The sequence below is a fragment of the Varanus komodoensis genome, unplaced genomic scaffold (assembly GCF_004798865.1).
Source record: "Varanus komodoensis strain SLA01 unplaced genomic scaffold, ASM479886v1 scaffold13_1, whole genome shotgun sequence".
Classification (NCBI taxonomy): Eukaryota; Metazoa; Chordata; class Lepidosauria; order Squamata; family Varanidae; genus Varanus; species Varanus komodoensis.
In genome coordinates, this window is record NW_025335408.1 from 12,125,995 (window position 1) to 12,153,537 (window position 27,543).

The following is a 27,543-nucleotide window of genomic DNA, read 5'->3' on the forward strand; positions in this document are numbered from 1 at the left end:
CATACAGAATGAAAAGTCAAAACATACAGCAAGGCAGTCCCAGTTATCTGGTGGTATGTCAAATATAGAAAAAGAGAACAAAAGTTTATCTGCATTTATACCATGCTGTTAAGAGTTCATGGTTCTGTGTGCTGATGGGTCAGGGAAGAGACTTTATACTAATGAATACCATACTTATCCATGAAATACTAGAACAATTCACCAACTGGAGGGGAAAAGAGGGATTTATTACTTTTGTAACAGGTTTTTTTTTTCTTTTTCAGGTTTTACTTCTTTTTGTTTTAAGTCTACAGAATGAAACGTTCCATTTGCATCTCAAATATAATTTTTCTGTTTTTATGAGGTTTTATTTATCACAATGAGGGAAACATAGAAAGAAAAATCAATACACATAGCAGTATAGTCCAGCAAAGGGCTTTCTTAAAAAAAGAAAAAGAAAAAAAAGAAAGCTTCAGTCAAGGTTGAAAGAGCAATTAATGCAGTCTCAAAATCTGGGCCATTCTGATAGAGTTCGGTTAACATGTGGCAGAAGTAATCATCCACTTGTGAAAATGATTTTCAGTTCATTCTCAAACACCTTTCAGACACTCATGATCCCATTTAACTGACAACAATACAGGCTATCTGTGGGCATCCTTGCATTCATCCTGAGAACCAAAGGGACCAAATGCCCACAGGCACTTTCAGTCATCACGGCATGTTCTGTATTGCCTAGCATAAAAGGAATCCTTCCTTGTACTACATTCCTTCTTTTATTTAACCCCACAAGATTAAGCCTTTTTTTTGTCTTCAGCTGAGGATAAGAGAGACAACGGATTCAAGACAACAATATGGCCTGGGTCATCTGAAGCCTAGCAGTAAACATTCTCAAATTGATTTTAGTACCTTTCTGTGCTCTTGAGAAAGAGGACTAAACACATCTTCACAACAAATGGGTGGGAAAAAACACACACAGAGACCAAACAGCTGTTGTAATTATGCCTGCTAAGGACAAATATCTTGAAGAGTGTCAGGAAACCTATACAATAATGGAGAACATTTATATTAACACCAATGAACAAGATGGTTATAACATGAATGGGAAAACTGACAATAATGCCCAGCTATTTCCTTGAAAACTTTCCATTCTCCCTGCCCCATTCCCTCAGGTATATATTTTCCGACTAATATAGGCACAATAATGGATCGATATTATTTTCATATATATAAACATAGAAAGTTGGAATTTCCTGTTTGCTTACCATAGCATGTTACCTTGCCATTTCTTATGTGAAGAGAAGCATATTACATTTCTTCAACAAAGATGATTTAAAGCAATATAAAATTCAGTTGGAAGGGCATGCTCTAGACCATCGTGTCTTGCCTGGGAAGCAACCTACGTGACAACTACATAGCCTAAAAATATTTAGTAGTAAGATTGCAATAGGTTCCCAGAAGTGCTAAGAGCTACAATGTATTTTAAAGATAAAAACAAAAAATGTTTGAGTGCTTGAGCTAAGCAAAACTGAACATCAGGCTATACGTGTTTCCTAAACCAAAAGGAGAATGCCTCAGCTTTACAGTATGAGAAGAGTAACCACTGAAAAGTAGCTTCCAGTAATCTCATTGGAACTTACTTCCAGTGTGCATACAATTACAGTAGCCTTAGGATGGTATTCCTCCAGGGAAGCATGGCATTAAGGACCACTCTTTCCATTTTGTTCTGATTTGTACTTTTTAAATGCAGATGGACAATTGCAGCCAATGGCTAGTTACTGCTCTTCCACTAATTGATGAAAAAGTGTTACAGTTTAAACCTCTTCCAGTTTCACAGCATGTAAATACTATGGATGATGGGGCCGAGGGATGAGAATGTAGATTTGATGGTGTCACTTTGCCAGCTGCTCACATGCTATATGGTGGTCATGCAGGGCCTATACAAGCACACAAAAACCTGACTCCTATGGATACTTTCTGGGTTGCGAGTAGGAAACATAGGACTAAATTGTGCAATCTGTATGTAGGCAAATGAATGAAGTAAAACTCAGGAGGTGGTAGGGGGAAAGGGACTGCTCTTTTTGAAGATGTAATTTATTATCACACCAGATGAAACTTACTGCATGCACAACTTTTGAAATATTGGGACTATATTTGACACATGCCATTTAATCATTCTTTCTATAAAAGAGGAAATGTTAAGATGAAACATTTGAGATAGTGTAATAGTCTTTTTAAAAAGTTATTTTAAACCCTGGGCTTTTCCTTCTTAGAGATATACATTACTGCTGTGATGCCCAAGTTGTGCACAGACAACTATCTCTCCCCTTCCCAATTTATATTTTATTTCTTATGTTGTATGTTCTTTTTTTAACTGGGAAGAAGGCAAGTTGTATCAGCAAGGTAATGCTCTCCAGTGCTGTCTTTTTTGGGTTTCAAAGAGCAGTTCTGCATTTGGGGGCTCCAAACACACCCTAGCTTTGTACTGGGCTCTTTTTTATGTAGTTTCACCTGTTTGATTTCTGGCAAATGTGTGCTTTGTGACCAGCTATGACTACTATAAGAGCCACTTTATGCAAGCAACTTTTCAGTGATGATCACATCGAGACAAAAATAACTACTGATTGAAAAGAAATAGAAGAGGGCAACAAAAGAGGAAAAACTAGAGACCTCTTCCAGAAGATCCAAGAATTCTAAAGGAAATTCAAACCAACATTAGGAATGTTAAAGGGTAAACAAGGGAACATACTATCTGACCAGGAGAAAATAAAGAGAAAGTGGAAAGAGTGTATAGAAGAACTATACAAAAGAGCTGCAAGGATGACAGGCTTCTTTGAAGTGGAATCCTATGAAGAAGAGCCTGCTAGAAGCTAGATGTTAGAAGATGCTAGATGTTAGAAGACAAAGTGAAAGCTGCTCTGAAAGCACTCATAAAGAATAAAGCAATTGGCGTAGTTAGGATACCAATGGAACTATTCCAAGCTGCAGAAAACAAATCCTAACAAAAATATGTCAACAAATGGGGAAAAGAAAACAATGGCCCATTGACTGGAAATGCTCAATATATATTCTAGTCCCTAAGAAAGGAGATGCAAACGAGTTCAGCAACCATAGGACCATTGCATTAATCTGCCATGTAAGCAAAGTGATGCTCAAAGTGTTGCAGTGAATACTGCCCTATATGGAGCAAGAAATGCTGGACATCAAAGCTGGGTTCTGAAGGGAAGAGGAACTAGAGATCATATAGCAAATATATGTTGGCTACAGAGTGCACCAAAGAATTTCAGAAAAAGATCAGTCTGTGCTTCACAGACCACACAGCAAAGCCTTTGACTGTGTGGATCACAAGAAGCTATGGGTGGTCCTGACAGAAATAGGTGTGCCTCAGCACTTGATTTTCCTAATGCATCTGTATCATGGACAGTAAGCTACACTTAAGACAGAATACAGAGAAACAGAATGGTTTCCCACAGGAAAAGGTGCCAGACAAAGATGTATTTTATTCCCCTAGCTATACAATCTGTATGCAGAGCACATCATAAGGAAAGCTGGTTTAGAATCAGAGGAAGGAGGAAGAAACATCACTAATGCCATACCACACTATACTATACCATACTGCCAGCAGAAGCAATGACTTGAAATGACTCTGGATTAAATTGAAAAATGAAAGTACTAGAGCAGGATTGCAGCTGAGTATTAAGGAAACAAAAATCATGGCCACAGAAGAATTACATAACTTTACTGTTAAAAATAAAGAGATTGAAATTGTCAAGGATTTCACATCGTTCAGTTCAGTCATCAATCAGTCAATCATCAATCCAAAGGAGACTGCAGTCAAGAAATCTGAAGAAGACTGAGATTTGGTAAGGCAGAAATGAAGGAAAAGTCATGAAGTGTGATGATGTTTTACTGGAGACTAAGGTCAAGCTCATCCAAATATTGTACTTCCAATCACAATCTATGGGTGTGAAATATGGACAGTGAAGAAAGCTGAGAGGAAGAAAACCGATGCATTCAAAACATGGTGCTGGAAGAGAGCTTTATGAATATTCTGGACACACAGATCAAATTAAGCCAGAGCTTTTCCTAAAAACAAAAATGACCAAACTGAGGCTGTCATACTTTGGATACATTATGAGAAGGCAAGACTCATTGGAGAAGACAATCATGTTAGGGAAAGTCAAAGGCAGAAGATGAAAGAGAAGACCGAATATGGGATAGATTGAATCCATAAAGGAAATCATAGTCTTGAGCTTGGAAGAGTTGAATGGAGCTGTCATGGACAACTTCAGGTGGGCTTCAGGTTGCCACAAGTCAGAGATGGTAGTGAAAGTGGTTCTTAATACCAGCGTAGATGGTTCTCCTCACTATCCTCTCAACAACTTGCAAGGTAGGTTGCTGAAACTATGTGAGAAAGGGACAGAGCATGATTGTTCCAAAGTCATCCAAACGCATTTGAAGGCTGAGTAGAATTTCAACATAGGTCTTTCTAGGTCTAGTCCAACATTCTAATCACTGTTCCATGCTGATAGGTTTCATGGTTATAGCTATGAAATAAGCTAGCATTTTCCCTTAATTTGTGCACTGATATATTTATTCAGAATGTTACAGTACCCTGTAATTATTTTTGTAATCACTTATAATCAGATTTTACAAAAGAAATTAATTTAACAAAAATATTTTAAAACATTGTCAGAGGTTTGAAACTAATCAGTGAAACAAGGAAGTGTGAAGTCAACACACATTAGTTACTTAATAGCAAGACTACATGGGCAGGTTAATACAGGGTTTTTCAAATAAATTACTGCACCCCAGTAAGAGAGATTCATTCTCAGATTCATGGACACAGAATCCAATATACAGAAATGGTACTCCATTTTCATGACTAGAGAGCAAATCTAAATGGCATCCACAGTTTACCTCTCTCAACACTCATACTTATTTTGCAGACCAGGAGAAAACCCATGTAATCCACTTGACACTTCTCCAATACCAGACAAGAGATGCCTAATGAAATAGAAATGTTCTGATTCAGTACACTGCATGGTACCTGTGATGATGGATGCAGTGTGGCTTGCCTCAACCTAGTTTAAGTAGCATTCAGTCCCTCCCACCAATTTTTCAGTCATATCTAATCGTATTACCAGTCAACAAGTATTTGGAAACTAAAGCACAGTCCTACGCAAATAAGTCCCATAATGCTAAAATACCTGTAAGCCATCTCATTGCCAGACATTTTTGCCCAAACTGTGCAAACACAACTGCTTTGGATTACCAATATTGTAGGAGCTATATTTTTTTTTCTATAAAAGTGACCAAATGTCACATGTTGTTGCAGTCTTGTGTTGGCAAACGAATAACTACTCTTGCTCTTAACATTATTGGTGAATGTAGCTGCTCATAAGATCTACAAAATGATTTCAAAGCAATTTTTTACAACATCACGGACAATAAAATTCAAGGAAGTAAAGCAAATTAAACTTTAATCTCAGCTTATATTAGTTTATCGCTGCTTCCCCATTCACTGCTGACACAATATGAGTTCAGAGCAGAAAAAATAACGTTCCGAGAACAGGTTTAGGTCAACATGCAGTCCATGCATTCTTGAGGAGAAATATGCTGTAGTTCCATTTGTAAATAGTGTTATGGTCTGGGACTAAAAGTCCTCTGAGAGTGAGGTCTGTAGTGGCAGTGAATTAGAGGAGTCAGAACAAGTTCTAATCTTCACAACTAGGGCTCACCACTTGGATCCTGTCACCTCAATCTGCAGGAGAGGCTGCTCTTCTGACTGAAAAGAATGGACTTCAGACACTCTAGTAAGTGGGGCCACTATTCAACCAGCTCATCACTCTCCAGGACTTCAATAACTGTGAAAAAGGACACTGGTCTCTTATGCAAACCAGCTACAACACTTGAGGAGGTGGTGTTCCCAGAAGAATGCTCCTGTCGTGGCTATGAAACCCTTCCAGCTCCTCTTAGCCAGTGCTGGGAAGGCTTGTCAGACGATGTCTTCAGGGCCGCTCTCCGTGGTCCTGAATGCACTCCTAGGCCCTGTGGTGCTGGCCACGGTGCTAAAATGGCTCCTGTTGCCTGTCCCCATGCTTTGTCCCCTTGCCTAAGCCTTGCTTGGAGCAGATGACAATCCCAGATGGAGCTGGAAAAACACTAAACAGAGCTGAGCCTTGCCCAAAATTGGATGAATTTTCTGAGAATCTAACATTCAATATTTTGAGTTCCTCAGTGAAACGGAAGGATATGCATGTTGCATGTACACACTGTGTGAAAATGAACAGCTCAGTGTGACTTAACAATTGATTCATGATAGATCTCTCCTTTCCTCCTGTTTCAAGATTACATAAGAACCTGCAGTGTTTGTGCTTAATGCCTTATATATGGAAACGAATATTTCACGTTCAAGTAAATGATACAACAATTGAAACAGATTCAGCAGCAGTACATAAAAGCTCTGTAAAATTGAAGTTTTCTATTAGTGTCCCAGTAGAGTACCACTACTTTTCTTTCTTTTTTTTTTTAACAACCCCCCTTTTATATTTATCAGATAATTTTCACTTTGTGACCCAGTTCACACAGAGCATCAGCCCAAAAATCATGGTTTACTAAACAAGCATGCCTAAGCATCAAGCTTTGCTCCTTCTCTCAGGTGAGTAAGCTAACAAGCCAGCATAGTTTCCCATGATGTGAGGACTGGTTAAGTGCTCACAAAAAAGCTAGGAAATGCAATGCTAGTTTGAAGTCAGCTTGCTTGCAAGCACTTAAGTCTCAGGTTTGCACATCACAGGAAGCTATGGTTAAATATCTGACCCTGATTTGTTTTGCAGCTCAAGAGAAGAGAGGAGCAAATCAGATGAATTCCATAAACCACTTGTGCCAATACTGACTTACTGGGCCTTTTTTTTTTTTTTTACAACAAAAAGGCATTGCTGTACTTATTACACCTTTAAATACCCAATTACCAAAGTTTTCTGGGTGTTTTCCATGTTAAAAAAATAACTTAAGTAGAGGCTACAATAAAACACATAAAAAATAAGCACAATGCATCAATATCAGCAGATAATAAAAACAAGAGTAAACCTACAAGCGGGGATGAAACAGTGCAAAGTTCCAAAGCAATAAAATGGGTTCTTCAGAATACTGGGAAAATGCAAGGTCTTCACCTGTCTCTGAAAGGAGCATAAAAGATCTCAAGGGAGGGCATACCATAGGTACGCTGCCACTCTTGAAGAGGCCCTCTCTCTTGTAGCCACTTGTGACACCTGATGAAGGGTCTCAGATGACGCCCTGAGGGTATGGGAAGGTAGATACGGGAAGAGATGCTCCTTTGGGTAACCTGACCCCAAGCTTTGTTTAAAGGTTAAAACCAACACTGTAAACTGGGCCTGAAAATGGACTAGGGGCAGTGTGATATGATAACAGTATGTCAGCATGTTATGCAAAGTGGGGAGAGGGGGAGGCTAGCTCACCCAAGGCAGAATATACACCATACTTTTGCAGGGTATGTGCTCTTAATCTAGAAGTCTTGGTTATCTCCATGTACAGAAGTAAAACATACTTTTTCTCTCAAATCAAATGTTACATCTTGGAAAAGGATCTAAGCTGTGTGTGATTAAAATCTGAGAATGTAAACAGGCCAACGAAGTTCACATTTGAGCATCTTTGTACAGAACATCCATCATAAGCATTCTATTTTCAGTTCAAAAAAGTGAAACTAAGCTTTAACCCATATTAAAGCACAGCATATAGAAGCAATCACTGAATTGTACAGTAATCATGTAATTGTACTTTTGAGCACTAAAAGGAGGCACTTCAGTGGCCAATTACATTGGTATAATCCAATTCATGTCAATGAGATGACATTAGTATGGAGTGGCTTTCGGATGGCCTTCTTAGAAATGTTCAGGTGCTCCAGAGTCAACAAACATCAAAATGACATTATATACATATGCCCATACTTATTTGCTATATTATAGTGTGTGATTTATTTAAAGTAGCTGCAAAACAGATCATAAACAAAAATTGATCCAGCTGAATTTCACTCATGCCGAATAGTTTGAGAGCAACTATTTTATATTGATAAAACCTTTGGCAAATAGGAATTAGTATTGTTTTCATAAATTCTAATTGCATCTGCTATGAGATTTGCTTATCTAGAACCAGAAAATATGTTCCTTCATTTCAAATGTTTCTGATTTTTGTCAGAACTGAATGGATCCATGGTTACACATGTGTATTAAAATGTACAATCAAAACACATTTGCCATCAGAATACATGACAATTTCAGAAAGTTTCTGATTTCTTTGTGAACAAAGATGAAACTGATTTTATAAAAATTTTATGCATTCTTGTATGGAAACTATGCTTTTTGGTGTAATGATCTGAACTTTTTTAGTGTAATATTCAGAGCAAAACACAAACAACACAAAATGACAACACTCTATAGACATTGAACAACTGTGGTAGTAGACTATATCTTTATGAACAGTCAATAATATCTGGCTAATGTAGAATGTCACTAACTTGGCACTAACTTGCTGAACATAAAGTGTCCTCAGATAAATTTTGCAGTATATAAATTTTGGTGGACTCTCTCACCCTAAAGACATTCAAAAAGAAACTGGACAGCCATCTGAGTGGGATGGTGTAACTTGGTGTCTTGCAATAGCAGGGGGTTGGACTTGATGGCCTTCATGGCCCCCTCCAACTCTACTATTCTATGATTCTATGAATAGTGTAGACTGAGCTGGCTATTGAGTGAATTTAGCCACTTGCTCACACACTCCCGCAGACACTATCTTGGGGCTATCCTTACTGATTTCAAAGAACATAAACTTGGCCGTAAGGAGTCTCTACATCAGGATGACCCTTCATGTTCTTTATTCTGAAGGCCTTTATTTCTTTTAAATGTTTTTCCAAAACAGAATTTTACTAAAGGCAGAATCAGTAAAAGATACAGAGCAGCCTCCAGGAAAAGCATGATGAAAATAGCGAATAGTCAGCAAATGCTTATACAAGAGTTTATATAAAACACTTCACAGGCAGGTTCCACAGCAGTTCTTATGCTTGTGCAAGTGGAAGAACACTTTTAGCTTTAGTTCATTTTTTCCCATGCACAACTTCTCTAGCACAATGTCTCAAACAATCTTTCCACAAGCAGAACAGCTTCTGACCTGACAGAACAGCTTCTCTTCTGGGCTATAACCACCACTTGTATTTTTGTCTGATAAGAAATTATATTCCTGTATATTAAGAGTTTCAGGTTCATCTCATCATGTATATAAATGAATTATGAGCCATTTCACACATTATATTAGGGTCAGCAAGTGGCCTCATAGCAGCAAACCATAAGCAATCCCACCTGACAAGAGCACCTGTACAATGATCATGCATTCAAACACCTGTGTGGCAGAATCCCATGTTACATTTTGAGAAGCATGAATCTATAAGCATCTTAGGTGTACACCTAAAAATGGCTATACAGAGATGACTAGAAAAAATATCCATTTAAAATCAGTGTGACTTGCCTCCCTACAACATATTTTGGCTGCAATGTGATCATCACAGTATAAGACAAAGAAAGTTCTGAAAGCCTATTGTGAAATACCATGTACATGTTACACAGACTTAAAAATCTAAGTGAAGACTTGTTTAAAGGGAGAATTGGCTTGTTTCTTCATTCTTCCAAAAAATAAAACAAAACAAAAAAACCCCATCAGAATAGGAAACTAACATGACACAGTTGGTAAATAAATACATTTTAGTTTTTGGAAAAAATAGTTTGCAACAAGAAAAAATATAAAGCTCAAACATTGACAATATTGCACATTTAACAGTTTGAACTTTAAAACACATCCTTAAGGCTTTCTTTTAATCCATGCTGCCCTCTTGTGGTCAATGCTATTTAATACACACGTTGTTGTGGTTTCGATGAGAGGCAGAACTAGTTTACTTGTTTCCTTTCGCATCGATTAGACACTAACATCCACTAATTGTCCCGGGATGACATGCTGATATCACAAATATCAGCACTGAAACTACGATGAAAAGCTTTAACGGAGCCTTTAATAAAACAGTGTTCAGTTTGGAGCGAACATTTGGTCCAGTTCGCACACAAGTTTGTTGTCGTAATGGACTCAGTGGCTGGGTTCACAGGATCATCCTGTAAAACCCATCTCTGCATGTGCTGGGATGCACACTGTACATTTTTGCCCAATTACCTTCATGGCACATGGCTTGTGTTAACCCAGCAAGCTACATGGTGGCGGCAGGGGACCCCCTCAGCCCTTCTAGGGTAGTTTTGAAGTGACCTTCTGCTATACCCCTGAGCAGATTAAAAAATGCAGCAAGCCATGCACCATGAGAGAAATTAGGTGTTGGAACCCACCCAATTTGGGCTCACTGAGGGAAAGGCAAGCCAAGATGTGGGGTTTGGATATTACAATGACTGCCTTTTTTGACCAGACACAAATGATACTATAGTGTCTAGCTGATAAATGAGCCAAGCTCATAGCCAAAGCAATGGATACAGGTAGCTCTAACTTAGTTTGATTACCACAACCAAGCTTTGGATGAGAAACAGAAGAACAGATGAGCAGTCCAGCAAAAACTGGAACTACAATAATAATTCAGGGATTGGCACAGTATTGTCAAAGACAGTACACAAATTCGCCTGGAGCAAAGGATGCAGGAAGACAGGAATGAAGTGTTAGGACTTGAGTGCCAGAGACATTTTCCTACCTAGTGTACTTTTGGGTTTTTAAAAACAGAAACAGACTAGATTCCACCAAAGTCCCCAGATACAGCTGATTATGGCAGTGCAGAGAGTGAGACCATCTCTTGCTCATCACAAACTGTTCAGACAAATTTGTCTGATTTGGAGGAGGAGGAAGAGCAACTGAATTTGATGTTTCATGGTTACCTAGTGGAAGAGGAATTTGATGTTTCATGGTTACCTAGTGAAGTTTCTCAGGCAGAACATGAAAACTGACCTGCTTTGGAAAGGGTGTAAAGGTTTTCAGAATGGGAGGGGGAGAATATGAGAGACCTCCGTCTTGACCCAGTCAGGCGGCAATGGGAGAAATGAGCTGGCCAGTTAGAAGGTCTCCAGCATTCCTGCCTTCAAGCAGGAAAAGCCATCCTGAGGGTGAAGTCAGATGCTTTACTGAAAGGAAGGGACAGAGGGGGAGTTCCCAGTCTGGATTCAACTCTACATGAGCAGATGCTTTCCCTCAACTTTGGTAGGAGGCTAGAGTTCATACTATTCTGTAAAGTTTTAATAAAATAGCTACACTTCAAGGGATGGCCTTGAGTTTGATAACCAGAAGGAAAGAAGGGCCAGTGCACAACATTAGACTGCAAGCTTGCACGTATCCTGTAAGAGCAAACCTGTGCTCATCACTTTACATCAAAGATCTTGGGGCTGGGAGGTCATACTACCTCCTGATCAGACTATGATTAATCCCAGGGAGGGGCTAAACTCTGCTTGTTAATCTCCAAAAGCCGCCAAGTCCAGTTCTGGCTTCTCCCTGAATCATTGCTTCTAGCTCATCCCTGAGGGGAGAGAACTTCTAATCCATTTAAGTCGAGCACCTTCTTGAGGAAGGGTTGACACCACTCCCCTCTCCAAGCCTCCCTCCACACCTGAATCCAGGCTTTCCATGTACCTGCAGTGAAACCTGCATAGTCAGAGACTGTTACAAGTCAAGTTGATGAGGTATTGCAAACTGCCCTGATGAAGATAAGACTTTAGGATCTCAGCCACTTTGTATCCCTCTTTGTCATCCACCAATGCAAGAAGCATAGTGTGACCTAGAACCTGGAACCTGGGGCAACAGGAGTTATTGGGGAATGGGAAAGGATGTATGCACAAAGATGAGGGTACCTGTAGGCAAAAAGTCACTATCCTTCATTAGTTGCACATGGCTACTCTGTAAGATAGACCAAAGGCCTTTAGTGCCTTCTGTATCCCCAAGCATTCAAAAAATTAAAAATTGATATGGTGGAAGGTTTCTTGTGCTGACCCTAGATTCCGGGGAGTGGGTAGTCCACAATGGGATTCCCAACTTGTAAGGAATATACCTCTTGTGAGGCCTCCTGAAGGAAAGATTAATAGAAAGTTGCACACTCTTGCAGGCTGAACAGAACTGACCACTACAAAAGGGTTCTGGCAATGGCACTCAGGTCAGGCATGTGGAACAGGCATCGAGCATGGGTTTGAAGGCCCAGAGAAAGCAGTTCTGTACCAGGTGCAGACAGAGCCAAGAAAATTCCATCGCTGCTTCTCTAACTGCCACCAAGCGCAGGAGATGCTGAACAGAGGAGGTGTGATGCAATGAGATGGATTCTGTTTCCTTCCCAACACAGTTACTCAGTCCAGATGTAGAAAGGCTCAACATCTGACAGGCCCAAAGGATTGAATTCTTTGGATAGAAAACAATGGGGATCTGCTGCATTTCTCATAAAGACTCAGTTGAAACAGAAGACTGCAAGTGAGCCCAATGGTTTGGCTACACTCCAAGCTTGATGAAGTGACAAGGAGTCAGTCATCTAAATAAGGATATACTCAAATGCCTTGAAGACAAAAATGAACACAGACTGCCACTACACATTTTGTAAAGACTTGTGGTATGAAAAGGAGAATGTGAAACTGGTAAGAAACCTTGCCAACAATGAACTAGAAGAAATGCTAAATGGAGCATTTGGCAGCAACGTGGAAATAGGAGTTCTTCAAATCCTCTACTGCAAATCAGTCCACCTTGTTTAAGAGGAATAAAATAGATGCTAGATGCAATAATGCAAAATTTCTTTGATGTAATGAAGGAGTTGACATCACGCAGTGCCACAATAGGGCAAAGTCCCCATACGTTTTCAATACTAAGAAGTAGCAGAAGTAGAAACCATTCTAAATGCAGCTAGACAGTACAATCTGAATCACTCTTGTAATGAAGGAGGGGTTGAAGGAGTTGCAACATGGATTATTCCAAAACTGATGTGTGTGTGTTGCCGGGGGGGGGGGGGATCTTGTAATCCCTCAGAATAATATTAAGGATGAATATGTCTGATATAGTAGAATTTCACATGGGACGAAATGTACACAAGTGAAATATTAAGAGGGAGGCTGCAGGAGAGTGGAAAAAGAAGAGTGGGGGAGTCTAAGATCATGTTTCCCGGAATCTGTCTAGAAGCAAAAAGTCCCTAGTTTCTGAACACAGGCCTGTAGGAAGGGGTCTTGTGCTTGTTGCTCACATAGATGTGTGAGCATTGTAGGAATCTTGAAGATAGCAGTGATCTTCTCAGGGCAGGATCCTGTGGACAAGGGCTCCTGCATTTGTATTTGGGCTTATGGGGAGGGGATTTTGCATGCTTATTGCTGGGAGAGAGGACAGCTGCTCTTGGTGTGCATTCCCAAGAGCACTCCTCTTGGGATTTGGAGGAGGAGGAGGAGCAGTCATAAATGGGTTGCAGTCCTCAACAGGTAAAACTATTACTCATCACCGGTGCAGATATAGCACAACCCTGATGAGGTCTTCTACTGCGAAGGAGTCATGGCCTGTTTGACCATTCCTGTGTGACAAATCTAACCCTGGATTATTTGGTACTGTGTAACATGAAGTTGAAATATCAGTTTACTGTCCAGACAGGAGCTGAAAAAAGTCTTGTGAGATGCAAACAAAATACATCTGCTGCTAGTCTAGTATGAGGAAGATATCTAACTGGGTTAAGTTTCTTTCATGCATATTCTGTGATCACACAGCTTTCTGCCCACCCACCCCAGGATTTGTACATACAGAACAAACTTATGTGCAGAGACTTCCACAAGATCATGGACCCTAAATGAACAAGAGTTCTGAAAAGCGGAACCAGTGTGGTGTAGTGGTTAAGTGTGCTGGACTGGAACTCAGGAGATTCGGGTTCTGGCCCCCCCGTGGCCAAGAAACTCACTGGATGACTATGGGCCATTCATGGATCTTCAGCCTAACCTACCTCACAGGGTTGTTGATGTGAGGATAAAATGGAGAGGAGCACCTTGGAAGTCACCTTGGGTTCCTGGCAAGAAGAAGCAAAGTGGGGATATAAATGTAATACTAAGATGTGCACAGGCCAGTGGTCTCCAGTGCAGCCAGCATCTGTGGGGCCTACAAAACTTGCCTCAGGAGAGGTCTCCTGGTATCTGCTTTCTCTATGCAGATATCCCTGCTTAATGTATGAACATCTGGGAGTGGTGTGAGCAGCACATCCCTGCTGCCCCCCCCCCCCGCACATGGAAACTATGGCAAACAACATCTGTGCTAGTATCTCATGCAGACATACACTTCTATTGCAATTTGTGCTATATATGTAATAGAAGCTTTGGGTACTACCATGTTTTATAATGCTATCTTTCCACATAAATGTTACAACAAATCACAAAAGCAATGGACATTTAAAAATACCCATAGTTCCATGATTGCTGTTAAACAATAGCAAAGCAATTTGAAACAGATCTATAGTATTATTAAGATGACACTTTAATTTCTTTCTATCTCCATATTCATCTAGAAAGTTAAGAATGTGCAGTTTTCACATCCTCTAGACAGACAGTCAAAATGCTTTGCAAAAACTGACAGGTATACGCATAACAAAAATGTTATGATTTTATAAAGTGATAAGCCACCAAAGCCTTAGAAGTGTGTTATCTTAAAATTGAAATATTGTGTGTCACGTTATTTCATGCCAATCAGACTTGCAAGCCTGCTATGCTAATAAAAAAAGCAATTGACCCCAGCAGTGAGGCTAATTAAGTGAAATAAGATAATTAAATGCTTCTCAATGTGTAATCAAAATTAAAGCTGTAAGTATTTTACAATGATGTCTTTCCTCTAGATACCAGAGAGAACTGGAATCAGAGTACAGGTACAAGGAATCTGTACAGGTACAGGTACAGATCTGTACAGAGTACAGGTACAAGGAATACAGGTACAAGGTACCTGAGAGAACTGGAATCAGCTACAGGTACAAGGTATACACATGGGTCAGAATCCAGAGAAACAAGGTACTGCACACTGTCAGTACCAGACAGAGGGAAATTCCTTAAGGCGACCATCCACATATGTGGATGAAGGTTTGCAGTTTCCTTCCACAGCAAGGGAACAACAGAGATGTGCATCAACTTCTGATCTAGGGTATGAATGCTGAGATTGCAGTGCATTTCTAAAAGGTGCATATAAACCCAGGAGGTCCACTCTGACATGTTTGTCTCACCTGCATGCAGTACCATCCAATACTGACTGTAGCAGAAAGAAGAGGATGTTCTGATTTACCCTTTCACCTATGCATAACTGGCTGTAGTGGGGGTTATTCACATAGGTCACCAGCCAAATGCAAAGAAAAAGCTTACTGCATAGGACATAGACATTGAACTTCAAGCTTGCAGATGGAGTCTCAATCCATGCCTCCAGAATTCCCAAAATGGACATGGCCTCCTTGAGTATTTGTTAATTCCTGAGGTTTTGCACATTTTCTCTTCACATAATATATGCATGTATGAATTTCTATATTGCTCCACAGCCGAAGCAATCTGGGTGGTTTATACAATCCATAAAAACAAATGATAAAAATACTATCAAAAGGTGAGTAGTATCTGTGAAGAGACTTGTATGGAGAATTGTTTGGTCAGGGAGAAAAATGGTGAGGAGATTCATTTCCTGAAACAGAGCTAAGGCACTGGATATCATCTTGAAAGCTGTGCTCCTGTGGGATTCTGAATATTTTCAATACTGCTGTTGGTGGGCAAAAAAGTGGTTGTAGTGTTGGAGGACTAGTAAACAAGTTGGGCCAAGACCAGTTCAGGTTTGTTATCAGCTTCAGGTTGATGAGATTTTGTTGTTGTTGTTTGTAGGCCCTAATGGTTGCATAGCACATAGACAGGGAAGGGCTGGTCTTCAATTGCTGGTCCATGAAGAGGGCTGAAGTTGTTGTTACTGGGCATGTGGGAGTCCATGGGCAGGAAGCAAGTTGGGCGGCCATGTCCAAGGCTTAAGAAAGAGGGAGGTGGACTTTTGTAGACAGAAGGTGAAACAGTGTGTAAGGGCCAGTTTTGTGCACCAAGTCTGCTGCTTTCGAAGCTTGCTCCCAAAGGCAAGTGCAGAAACATACTGAACTATTTGTTTGTTTATTAGATTCAGATTTTTATCCCACCTTTTCTCTTTTCAAAAACTCAAAGTGGCTGTTCTGGTCTGTTTGGTAAAGGCCTTGCAGTAGTGGAAAGGGGGTTCTTTATGGACCTCTCCAAGACACAGAAGACACTCTGAACATCCAGCTGATGACAGGATCTTTCTTTCACAGTGGAACACTTTCTGAAGTAGGCCTTGGAGGTTATATACTGTGGGCATGCGAGTGGAAAGGGGGAGAGATTTGATAGAAGAAGAAACAAATTCTATAGAGGGCAGGAAGGAAAGGGAACAGGAAAAACTAAGCTAGAACAAGCTATTTTTTCCTTCTGAAAAGCAGAAACCATTCCAAAGAGCTGCCTTCACAGTAGCATTAAGAAAGGAACTGAGATGCAGGTGGTAGTCATGCCTGGAGTGTATGCAGAGGAGCTCTTGGCAAAAAGGTCTACTGAATAATGAAAATATTTTGACTATTGTTCTGCACAGGTGCATTGACCCACACGTGTGTGTCACAAAGACCACAAGGGAGAAAAGGGGATGTCTAGGGTTGCAATACAACGTAGCCAAACGTTGTAACCCATGACAAAATCTGTGAAATCAAGGGGACTTTCTAATGCACAGCTTTCTGCAAAACCTCAGCCCAAGTCAATAGTCATTAAGTGAAGTTGACTTTAGATCATGTTTTACAAATGTTTCATGTTAGTTACTTTGAAATGAATGCAAAGTAATGCCTCATTTAGCAATATATCCTTTGGCAATTAAAAGTCCTGTAGGTACTCTCTGCAATTAAAAGAGCTGGAACTTGTTGTCAAGGTCTCCAAGATTCCCTTGCTAGTGATTATTGCAAGAATAATTAAAATTAAACTCATTGCTAAGCATCTCTAAGGATCTAGCAGGAGGAAGTACAGTTCTGCTCCCCCCCCCCTCTCCATTCCTGGCTATTTTATATTGAACTTTCTCCTCATTATCCAATTAATCATTAACATATTTTATGCATTGCTTGCTATGCAGCTCAGTTTTCCTTTTCTCAGTGAAATGAATTAAAAATCAAAAGATTCTTCTAAAATGAAGAGAAAACAAATACTGAGTTGTCGCAATGTCTTCATATTTAGGGGGCAAAAAATAAAATTTACTACATGTTAAGCCACTGGTGTTATAGAATCTGTAATGAAGATGCTATGCATATGTACAATAGCCAAACCTGTTAATTAAACAAGATGCTTTCCTACTTTCATATTGTGACACGCTACAAGTGAAACATAACAATCTATACGGAGGGATTAAACAGGAATAGAAAGATGTGGAAATCACCATCTACAAGAGTAGCAACATGCAATGGAAAATAAATTTGCAATCAATTTAGAAAACACAGTAAGAGGCTTTTGAGGTTTAACCAAAAAAATAAACAAAAAACCCTTCTCTTGCCCCTCCCATTTTTCTTCAAAATTGCACATTTGAGGCAGCACATGAGCCAACACATAGGCGCTGAGTGGTTCATCTCTGAAGAAAATGTTTGAGAGGAAGGAATTTATATCCTCCAATTTACACCTCTCTACACTACACCTCCAGCAATTTAACTATGTGCAAAGTACTTTCAAGCTTATGTGCAAAAATCTGATACAGTCATCATTCTGTTTGATTAGATCAGCATTTCACCTCCCGCACCTCCACCACTGGGTAGCACCTCTTCAGAAGAGCATGATTTTGAGCCAGGACTTTCTTTCCAGCTCGTCGGCTCAGAGAGTTGTGACTTGTATCTTTTCATGGAACCCAGGTGCCTGTAAGCTACTCAGAGATGTGAGTTACCTTAAAGATTTATGCTTTCCGATAAATTAGTGCTAGCCTGTCAATTTGTAATGTTTTATTCTTTAGGGGCTATTTTCCATTTCTCTAACTGTCCATATCTTCATTACATCATGAACATAGTTACCCAGACTCCTACAGGTTTCATGTATGCAAAACCTTGACGTTTCAGGCATGCACTCTCCTGTCTAACAACTGAGGCTATCTGCAAACACTTCCAAAGGGAAGGAGGCAGAAATAATAGGTTGGGGCTAGAAGGGAAGGGACTAGGGAAACATTTATTCCTTTCTCTCTGCAAACCCATCACTCTGCAGCAGCCTTAACTCTCCCCAGCTCTTCAAGGTCAGACAGATGAGTTCTGCTGAGTATTTCACTCTCAGGTCAAAAGCACAAGAAACTATGTTGAGTGTATTGTAATGCAATCATTTTCAATCAACATGGTGTGAGTGAAGCAGCTGTGCCTAGAACCATTAAATTATTCGTGCAGAAGCAGGAAAATCTGAAAGTTATGTCTGAGGATGAGACTATCTGGGGCAACCAGGGCCTGCAAAACAGATGTCAGTTGGGAGTGTGGGGCTAAATCTCTAATACCAAGTTTACATCTGATATATATAGACAGAAAAAAAGTCCTACAGCGGACCTGTCGTGGGAATGCTGAGAGCTGACTTTTTTTCTGTCTAAACATGCATAGGATTGAGCTCTGAACTATGCCCTCCAATAGGCCAAGAATTAACAATTCCATCCTACTCTTATAAACCACAAGTGTCAACTGTAGCACCCAATTCTTCCTTAAACATTCCATTTCCTTTAAGAGCATCATTGTCCTATCTCTCCTATGACACAAGGTGATATATGTTTTAAGGTGCAGTCCATCACCACAAAAGACATCAAGGCCAACTGTAAGGTTTACTTTTGTCTTTCAGTTTGCCTGACCAGTTAACTATTTTCCATTTCAATAATGCAAGGTTTTATTTTACAGCTGTATGTTTAAATGTTTTATTTCCTGCAGCAATACAAGGTTTTAGCCACTAGGCTATGCTAAAACATAACTCTTCTGATCAAATCTATTTCTCACAGAGATATAAAAGAAACTAGTTTCATTTTTTGTTGAAATGAATTTACATATACTTTTTGAATTTATATCTATTTGTGCTTCCAGAAATCACCTGCAAACATGAGAGCAATCTATAATCAAACCTTGTATATTCCCAAGCTTGCATTGTTATTAATAGGATAGGGATGGAGAATTGTGTTAAAAATGTGTAAATTAGAAAAATATTCATGAAAAAATGTGTACCTAAAAATGTGCACAAGGCACAATCTTCATCCAATAGGAGAAGATTACACACTTCTGAACATGCATCCAAGTTCTTTGTAACTTCCACACAGGAAAAATATCACAGTCTGACACACACGAACACAAATCAGACAGAGCTTAAAGCAGAATACTAAGAACCATGACCTCGAGTTGTGCTGATTTCTGTATTCCTTTCTTACAGAACTTAGAAAGCCACATATTTTATTTATTCAGGTCAGATGTGAATTAAAATGTGTGTCAGAAGGACTCATTTAAAAGCATGACTTCTGTTTACAAGCCAACAATTCATAAAATATATTATCAATCAGCAGCCAAAAGTATACAACATCACACAGTGTAGCAATAAGTCTATAGCTATGAGTTTCCATAAATCAAGGCTGATTCTGTTTTAAATCATGTGTTGTAACTTGACTGAAACATGGATCTAGCCGTGTTGCATGATTTTGAATCAACCAGAACCAGTACTCGGGCTAATCTGTACTGCAAGTAAAGTCCCCAGGGATTAATATTATCAGTTAGAATGTTTTAAGAATTCTTCTGCATTTTAGAGACTTAGTTAAGTCTCATGAATGCTTGAATGAGATTAAATGCTTAGCTCTGTGACTTCCCAATGAACCCAAGAAAGGTTTTGTAAGACTGTCTTTGAGTCCTAGGAGACTGACAACTGTAGTAAAAATAGAAGTGGTAAAAGCCACAACAGCAGTCTGAATCCCAACTAGGCACATGTGTAAGCAGGATATATGCTGGATATATGTGTGAAGCAATCCGGATGCCTTATTTTGGACTTCAGCTTCTAACAGCCGAGCCAGCACAGGCAATAGTCAGGAAAGCAAGGAGTTAGCTAAAACATTGTGTGTGCAGCCAGTCAAGGAAGTCTGCTGTAGAAGCTGTAATAACAGGATTAGGCTTAGAATCTGCCCTTTAGATTCTTCAATGAGAAAACATAAGATTTGTTGGCAAAGGTGCTTGAGAATCCGGGGCTTGCAGTTTGCAGACAGAACAGTTAAATCCTAATAAATTAAAGCCACTCTCGGATGTAGCTCAAAGAAATATTTTCATAAATTTTTAAAAATCCTATATAAATTATGTATACAGTGACCTTTCCATTTTGCTACATGTGGAACTGTTTGTTCCTCCTCAGGCAGAGTTTTCTGATTGTTTCTCATTAATGGGTTCACACTCAACTGTGGCAAATAATCTTTGAAGGATTTGCCAGATATCCGTATCTCTGACAAGGACCAGGATTAATCATTAATTCATTCAGTTATTTAAACTATTTATTATAAACTACTTTTTAGGGTAAACTGCGTAAGGGGGCATACAAGGCAAAGCCACAGAACACTAGGAGCTATGATAAAACCAAAGTTAACATTTAAAACCATGTTGCACCTTATATGCATGCATATGTAGGGTCTTGGACTCTTAAATTATAGGCCAAGGTAAATGTTTAGCTAATCATTTAAATTAGGCCAAGCAACAGCTAAAATCAGCCTTCTCCAATATGGTGCCTTCCTGCACTGATAGGAACTGAAGTCCAAAATGTCAGGAGCACAGCAGGCTGGGTAATCTTGGCTTAAACTGCAGGACAAGGCAAACAGTTGAGATTTTCAGGCTCACATGAAGGCTTGCAGTGCTGGGGTTTGGCAGAAATCAACCAGAAAAATGTTCCACAAGTAAGTAGCTACCATTAAGTGAGTCCTCTCCCGTATGCCTGCCAGCATAGCACTCATGCTGCTACAAGTAGATATGCAAATAGGTCCCCTTATGTTCCTCTTGAAGGGTCGACAGGTTAGAATGAGCAAAGCTGGTTCTCTAAGTGACCTGGATCCAAACCATTTCATTGAGCTACTGCAGCTGTGTCCGAAGGCTTAGACATGCTCAGTGTGATTTTTGGATTCTCACGCCCTCTTGAACCTGGAGGTTTAATTTGTCATCCCACCATCTGGATTCATTGCACACAGTCTATATTCATATTTATTTCAAGCACAAGTTCTACTTTGCTTAAATAAACGTCATGTTTCACATAATCATATTTATATTGCTTCTTTATTATTTATTATTCCTTCCAACAGTATAAGGTAAAATTAGGTAGGCACTTAAAATGGAATTAAAATTTGCTGTTTTGGAGAGCAGACACTTACCCGCAATGCTTCATGTGTGGTGGTTTATCCATTCGCACTGCCAGTTTTATTCTCAGATCAGAATCTTGGCTATTTTTAGGGACTATCATTTTATGCAGCTCAGGTGACTTCGAGCTATTGGATGTTGGGTACAATATTACCTGTGAAAGGACACAATGAAAACTGTTTATGAAACGGCAAATATCTAAACAAGTTTACTTGTAAGCTCTGACCAATGCAAAAGCTGTCTGTGTCACTTTTTCCATTTGAAAGGGGATTATAGGAGATAGAAGCAATAAGTCATAACACTTCCATTTCATTTCAACACATGCAGCATCAAAGCAGACAAATTTATTTTCTGACAAGCTGTATTCTAGATCATGAAGCAGCTCTGGTTTTCCACCAAGCTACTTCATTCTGATTGAAAGCTTCAATAGGCTCTTACGAGTTTTGACAGCTGAAAAACAGTCCTTCAGAGATAGAGGAACCTATAATATTGTGCAGCCTGCCATTCTTGAAGCTTTTAACTCCCTGGTTTAACAACAGGTTATGCAAAATATAATATTTTCCAGCAACAAAATTATTAGAGACAATTGCAATGCAACATTTCTTATTAGTTACAACCCTGGAAGTTTATGCTGAAGAACAGCTTATTCATTTTCTAAATAAATCAATACTGTCTCGATTATTCAGACTGATACTGATATTAAAATTCAATCCAACTAAGATCATAGGTTGGATCTAGATGAAGTCTGGCCAACTAAATTGCCACTCTGGTTTCTCTGGGATCTAAGTGCAACCGCCAATATGATTGTAGACGAGAAAAGTTTAATTGCATCCACACTATTGCTCTGGGCTGCATCACATTTACATGTTCATCACTTGATGAATTCAGTACTGCAAAACACTGATTTGCAGGTGAATAAGCCACAGCGAGCACAACATCATCACCAGATTTCACTGCAAACACAAATTATTTTTCAACAGAATTGCTACATATGATCAGTTAATAGTCATCAAAGGTTGAGTCATCAACAGATGAGTAAGTGATTCAGACACATGAAGCAGCCCTATGCAGTACCAGATCACATAGCTTGTGGGGTGGCGTGGGGGGGGGGGGGAATAAAACATCCAGATGATACATAAGGTTGCCCTGTCTTCAGATGTGAAATTTACATATCGTGTTGTTAGTGCCACTATACTACCTTAAGATAAACAATTATATTTAGTCAAAGAAACACAGAATGTGCCTGCATAGTAGCCAATTCTGTAGCCAAATGTCCTACCATTAAGCACAGTCGATGAAGGCATTAGAACAATTTACATGTCAAAAAGAAAATGCAACACTAAATAGCATAAAGTCTTCACTCCTCTCAGCCCTCCTGCAGCAAGAGCCACCCTGAGAGAGGAGTTAGAAATTTTACTGAAAGGGAGGGACAGAGGGGGAGTTCCCAGTTTGGATTCAACTCTTTACATGGCCAAATGTTTCTCCCTCATTTATGGCAGAAGGCTATTTAGAGTTCATACTCTTCTGTAATCTGCTAAGTTTCAATAAAACTTCAAAGGATTGTCTTGAGTCTAATAATCAGAAGGAAAGAAAGAAGGGACCAGGTCATGGCATTCTAACTCAGCTCCATGTACCAATCAATTTGGAACCAATGGTTATTTTTTGCACTTCTACAGAGTGTGCAGTTTAATAAGTCCTCAACCAAGTCTGTGTAATAGTTTTAATACCACATTTGTGTATAGCCTGACATGTTTGGGAGAGAGAATATAGATGTGTGACTGTTTCTAGATCATCTGAACAGCACTGAAGAACGATTCAGTCTTAACTCTGTTCTCTTTCAAATGCACAGTAAAATATGGCTCATGTTGGTTTTCCCAGTAGCACATAGATTTAATTTCTAATCAAATATAATAATTAAGGTCCTGACATTTGAAAGAGTCCATGTCAAGAAACTTCCCTCTTGGCACATAAGCTAAGGGGCTAATTAAATGTCACATGCAAATACAGGTAACAGAACCCTGGTGGCTTTTTCTTTTTCAAGTTAAAAGCTACTTTGGCAAAGGACAATTTAGAGTGATGACAGTACCTTACCCTTTCTTCGCAAGTCACTTCCCTTTGCCTGCCCTTCCCCAACCTGGATGTTTGAGTGATGGTGTGTATTATTCCTATTTCTGTTTGTTCGCACCATCATGGACCTGGGACCTGGGTTAAGTTTCTTTCTAGTCACTCCCTCTTGTAGATGACAATTGGGCACATGGTGCTCTCAAGTGGAAGAAAGAATAATTAAAAATGCTAAACATTCAAATACATTGCTATATTTTGCTGAGAAGAGTGAGCCTTTTACCATCATCCTTTTTTAACATTGTATAGGATGTGGAGAATTCTATATCATGCATTTAATAAAAAAGAAAAGAAAACTGTGTGCACATATGTTTATACCCTGCCATGAGATATAACAGTCTGTGTGCTGAAAAGTACATTTTCCCTCTGATCTGAAATATTAGAACATTTATACAACTTAGAAAAATACACATGTCTTCCATTATCCAAAAGGAATGTTAATTCAAAAGTATCATCCACAAGGAATAAACACATCTCCATTTTATGAAAATAGCTGATGTTGGACTAATATGAAAATACCTAAGTGGAGGAAAGCTTCAAGTAAAGATGCCTAAATGAAAGGTAGTTATTAATTCAATTTTTAAAAAATAAGCAAGGTATTATTATTTTTGCTTATACTAACATAATCCCAAGAAATTTATTTCTTGACAAGTTCTGTCAAATTAATAATAAATACAGAAACCAATGAAATGGCACCATCTCTTGTCTTCCCCCACCCTCCTAGGTAGATTATGCATTCCTAGCAGAGCATGTATCCTGGTTTTACACAAAGAATATCCTGTCCTTTCAATAACTTCTAGCTCCTTATATCATGGAGTATATTGATGAACTGTACAGGCCCGTTTGCATGCAAAAACTCAAAGTGGTCTGGCTGTTGCGCACTGACAGAGGATCAGGCTCACTCTGGCTTATTCAATCCTTCCTTCCTTCCCTCTCCGGTCCTCACATTACTTCCCCAGAGAATCCAGGAGCAGGACCAGCTTGTTCATCCTGCCATAACTGCAAGCCCATTTTCATTCACTTGGGTTTTTTGTTTGCTCCTTTAACCCCTTAAAGGGGATGTCCTCTAGCCCAACATCTAGTTTTCATTTTCTTAGTTTTGACAACTGCGACCAGTCACTTCCAAGTGTCTAAGCAGAGAGGGGTCTTAAATGACATCCCAAACAGTCCTCTGTAGGTTGAATAATACCAAGTGAGTGGGATTATGCCCTCGCATGTAATCTGGACCCTTCCAGTGTTCCTAGTGAATGTTCAATCACTGCACAGGGCAGTAAGTGGCTTGGTTCCATGGTCACGGGCTTCTCTCATTGGAGAAGGCTTATGCACAGTGAAGTCAATTTGCTTGCCTCGTGCCTTCTTCCACTGAAGAGAGGACCTGGAGTAGATGATGATGCTCATCCCGATTATGAGGGAAGTTGAAAGAAGAGAAAAGCTGGCTCATCTGGCACATCGCAAGGGCTCTCACAAGGGCAACACAAACTCACAGCCCAGCTTTGCTTGTCCTTTACCTTTCTTTGTTACATTTAGTCTGTTAGCTGTCAAAAGAGCATGTAAGATCCATTTAGACTGACCTTGCATTAAATCCCAAATGACAAGTGGGTAGTTAAGAAGGGCATGTGTATCTTTGAATATTAAAGGACTTTCCATTGCAAAATGTATCCAACTTATTACCTCATCCCAAAAGAAAGCTGCCAAAACATAGGAAAAAGAGAAGTATTCACTGATTTAATTCCTTATTTCTAGCTCCACAGTTTGGTGATCAGTGTCTCCCTGAGCAAAAGGGTGGTTCCTATGAGCTTAAAGGAGGCAGTGGTGAAACTGTAGTATAGAAGAAATCTAGTCTATAAATCAATAGTTTCTGATAGTTACTGCCCAGTCCCAAATTTGACATTTTTCAGCAGTGATGGAATGAGATAGCCTATTGTCTTCAGGTAGCTTGAGCTGATGCTGACTGGATCCATTCCAGTCCTGGTCTGGGGACAGATGCAGCCTTGGTCACCCCAGTGGATGACTTCTAGCATGAAATGGACAGGTCTATTCCTTTCTGGTTCTCCTGGACATCTCATTGCTTTCAATACCATTGTTTACTTTTGGGTTGGACATGGGAGATGTGGCATTATGGTTATTCTGCTCCTTCCTGGACTGTCTCAAGTTGTGCTTGGGGACTTCTACTCTAACTCATGGCCACTGGGTTATAGGGGAATGCAAGATTCTTGTCTTAAAGGCTTTTCAACATCTACATGGAATGAAGTGACCATGGAGGTTCCTTTCAGTCCTGTAACAGTCCTGAACCCACCCCCCTGCCAAAAACAAAAAACAAAAACAAAAAAAAAAAACAGGCCTGGATCTCTCATCCTTTAACTTGCTTGCATCACTTGGCATTAAAGTTTAGTTGCTTACAATAGGACAATAGAGCCTTAGTTAGCATCGCTTTCACCATGACGGTCTGCTTTCATGAAGCTAGAGAATTTTCCTTCTTGATATTGAGTAGACGCAAGGACCATGCACACTGCCCTTGAGCACACCTTATCAAAAACTTTACTTTTGTGAGCAAGAGGCAGTAATGAGTCTATGCTTTGATGATCAGACAGAGATGAAACATCAGGCAGGAATCCTCCTTGTTAGCTCACTATACTTCATTATCTCTTAACACCCATGTAAACAATATTACTCTTGTAACCATGTATCATGATTATGCAGAATGCTGTACACATGCCTTAGAATGTTATAAGCTAGCAATCTGTAATAGCTAGCCACTTTCTTTGTTCTCTGGTTAAGAGTCTTTTTGAGGGGGATTCTGCTGCTTTTTCTGAACCCAGCCAATAGGAATTCCATTTTGCAGGAGCCCATTCTATGGGCTGTACGAGGCTTGCTGCTAAGATTTGCAAGTCTAGCTAGCATGTTTGGACATCACTGTAATATTAAATAAGCTCCTTCGTAGTAAACCTGGAATTGGCATATCACTCTCAAGAAATCATTAAAAAAAACCCTTCTGCCCCTGGTCAGGGCAACAAGCCCTATGATTTGATCATTTTTGTGTATCTTCAGTCCTCCTCCTTCAGTCTCTTTCACTGGAGATAACAAGCAACATTTAATCTTGGGCTTTATGGTAATTTCAGTGCTGGGACCCTCTTTCTTTGAACATCACTCTCATATTGGTAGGAATACGGATATTTCCTTTCCCCACCTATACAGACTGATAGCCTTTTTATTATTCACTCTGCACTTGTTATATCTCCCCTCTTAGCACCACCACCTGCAGCATTTACCTTTATCTTTCTGGCATTCAATGTGCCCCTTCCACCCTGCATCAATGAATGGCTGTGAACTGGAGAGAAAAACAATGGCGGCAGCAGCAGCAGCTTCTCCTCAACTACAGCTTCCTCTTGACCTGACTCTGCTCCAGCAGATCCAATAGACTGAACTTGAGAGGAAAATAACAATGTCTACCATGGCTCATGTTTGCTTACTTCAACATACAGGTTATTACCTCAGTCTTCTTGAGATGAATACCATTGGCTTGCACTTTCTAAGCCAGATATCAAATAAGGCACTAAGGCAGAATTAGAATGAAGTCACTGAAGAAGCTCAGCTGGGAAATTTCACACCAAAGACTGATGCACAGGAAGATGAGTAGTATACTTCTGACAGCAATTTAGAGATTTTCCATAAAAAACCCAAATGTCACACATGGAGTGATCATGGAGTTGATCTTACATTAACACAGAATTAAGAAAAAGTCAGGGAATTAAGTACTTTATGTCAGGAGCAGGTCACCCTCCCCACCCCACTTTCCCTCTCCAGTAGACAAGATCATAAAAGCATAGTCCTTTAGAGATTAACAGGTTACAAAACAACTTAAGTCAAAACAATGTTCTCTTTGAGATGTGGGAGAAACATCTGCCCATGTGAGAAGTTTATTCCACACTGGAACATCTCCACATCTCCTTCACTCCCTTTCAGAAAGATTGTGAATCCACCCTTGGGGTGGCCCCTGCTGCCTGTGGGCTAGACAGAGGGAACATCAGACCCCT

General features: G+C 39.7%; 1 protein-coding gene across 2 annotated transcripts in view; it reads right to left on the reverse strand.

Annotated features, from left to right (window-relative positions):
* CADPS2 (calcium dependent secretion activator 2) overlaps positions 1-27,543 on the reverse strand; it is a 357,625-nt gene that overhangs the window by 172,782 nt on the left and 157,300 nt on the right. For both annotated transcript variants that reach the window (XM_044422997.1, XM_044422995.1), the window contains exon 8: positions 21,403-21,542. In XM_044422997.1, the coding sequence (XP_044278932.1) occupies positions 21,403-21,542 (140 nt within the window). The remainder of the gene's footprint in view (positions 1-21,402; positions 21,543-27,543) is intronic.